Source organism: Theobroma umbraticum, unplaced genomic scaffold, assembly GCF_002168275.2.
Source record: "Theobroma umbraticum cultivar Fairchild unplaced genomic scaffold, ASM216827v3 scaffold_228.0, whole genome shotgun sequence".
NCBI lineage: Eukaryota > Viridiplantae > Streptophyta > Magnoliopsida > Malvales > Malvaceae > Theobroma > Theobroma umbraticum.
Genome location: NW_018397274.1, coordinates 2,621,201 through 2,621,507, shown reverse-complemented (window position 1 = coordinate 2,621,507; position 307 = coordinate 2,621,201). Strand labels below are relative to the sequence as shown.

At 35.2% G+C, this 307-nt stretch overlaps 1 protein-coding gene across 1 annotated transcript in view; it reads right to left on the bottom strand.

The window, feature by feature from the left end:
• The window catches only part of LOC110427338 (putative 12-oxophytodienoate reductase 11), an 8,009-nt gene that overhangs the window by 1,238 nt on the left and 6,464 nt on the right, over nucleotides 1–307 (bottom strand). Inside the window, exons 2-3 of the mRNA XM_021442823.2 lie at nucleotides 234–305; nucleotides 1–87 (exon numbers count right to left, since the gene is read on the bottom strand). The exon at nucleotides 1–87 is cut by the window's left edge and continues 44 nt beyond it. Of these exons, the coding sequence (XP_021298498.2) occupies nucleotides 1–87; nucleotides 234–305 (159 nt within the window). The remainder of the gene's footprint in view (nucleotides 88–233; nucleotides 306–307) is intronic.

The following is a 307-nucleotide window of genomic DNA, read 5'->3' as shown; positions in this document are numbered from 1 at the left end:
ATTCCACCTTTGGCATGAACAGCATCAACAATGGGTTTCCAGGCCTCAACTTGCTCTTTTGTCCATATACCAGGTGCATGTGCGTACCTTCATAAATTAGAAAGAAATAATAAAAGAAAGTCTCATTATATTAGTTTTTTGAGGTATAAAAAATGTAAAATTTGAACTGTTTAAGTACTTGCGGTACATATGCTATCTTTTTCATTTAAAAAAGAAACAGGTTTAAAAGTTACCCTTGAGCCGTGTCAGAAACTCCAGTAGCTTCAGATATCATAAAACCTCCTCTGGAAGTTCTCTGGGAGTAGTA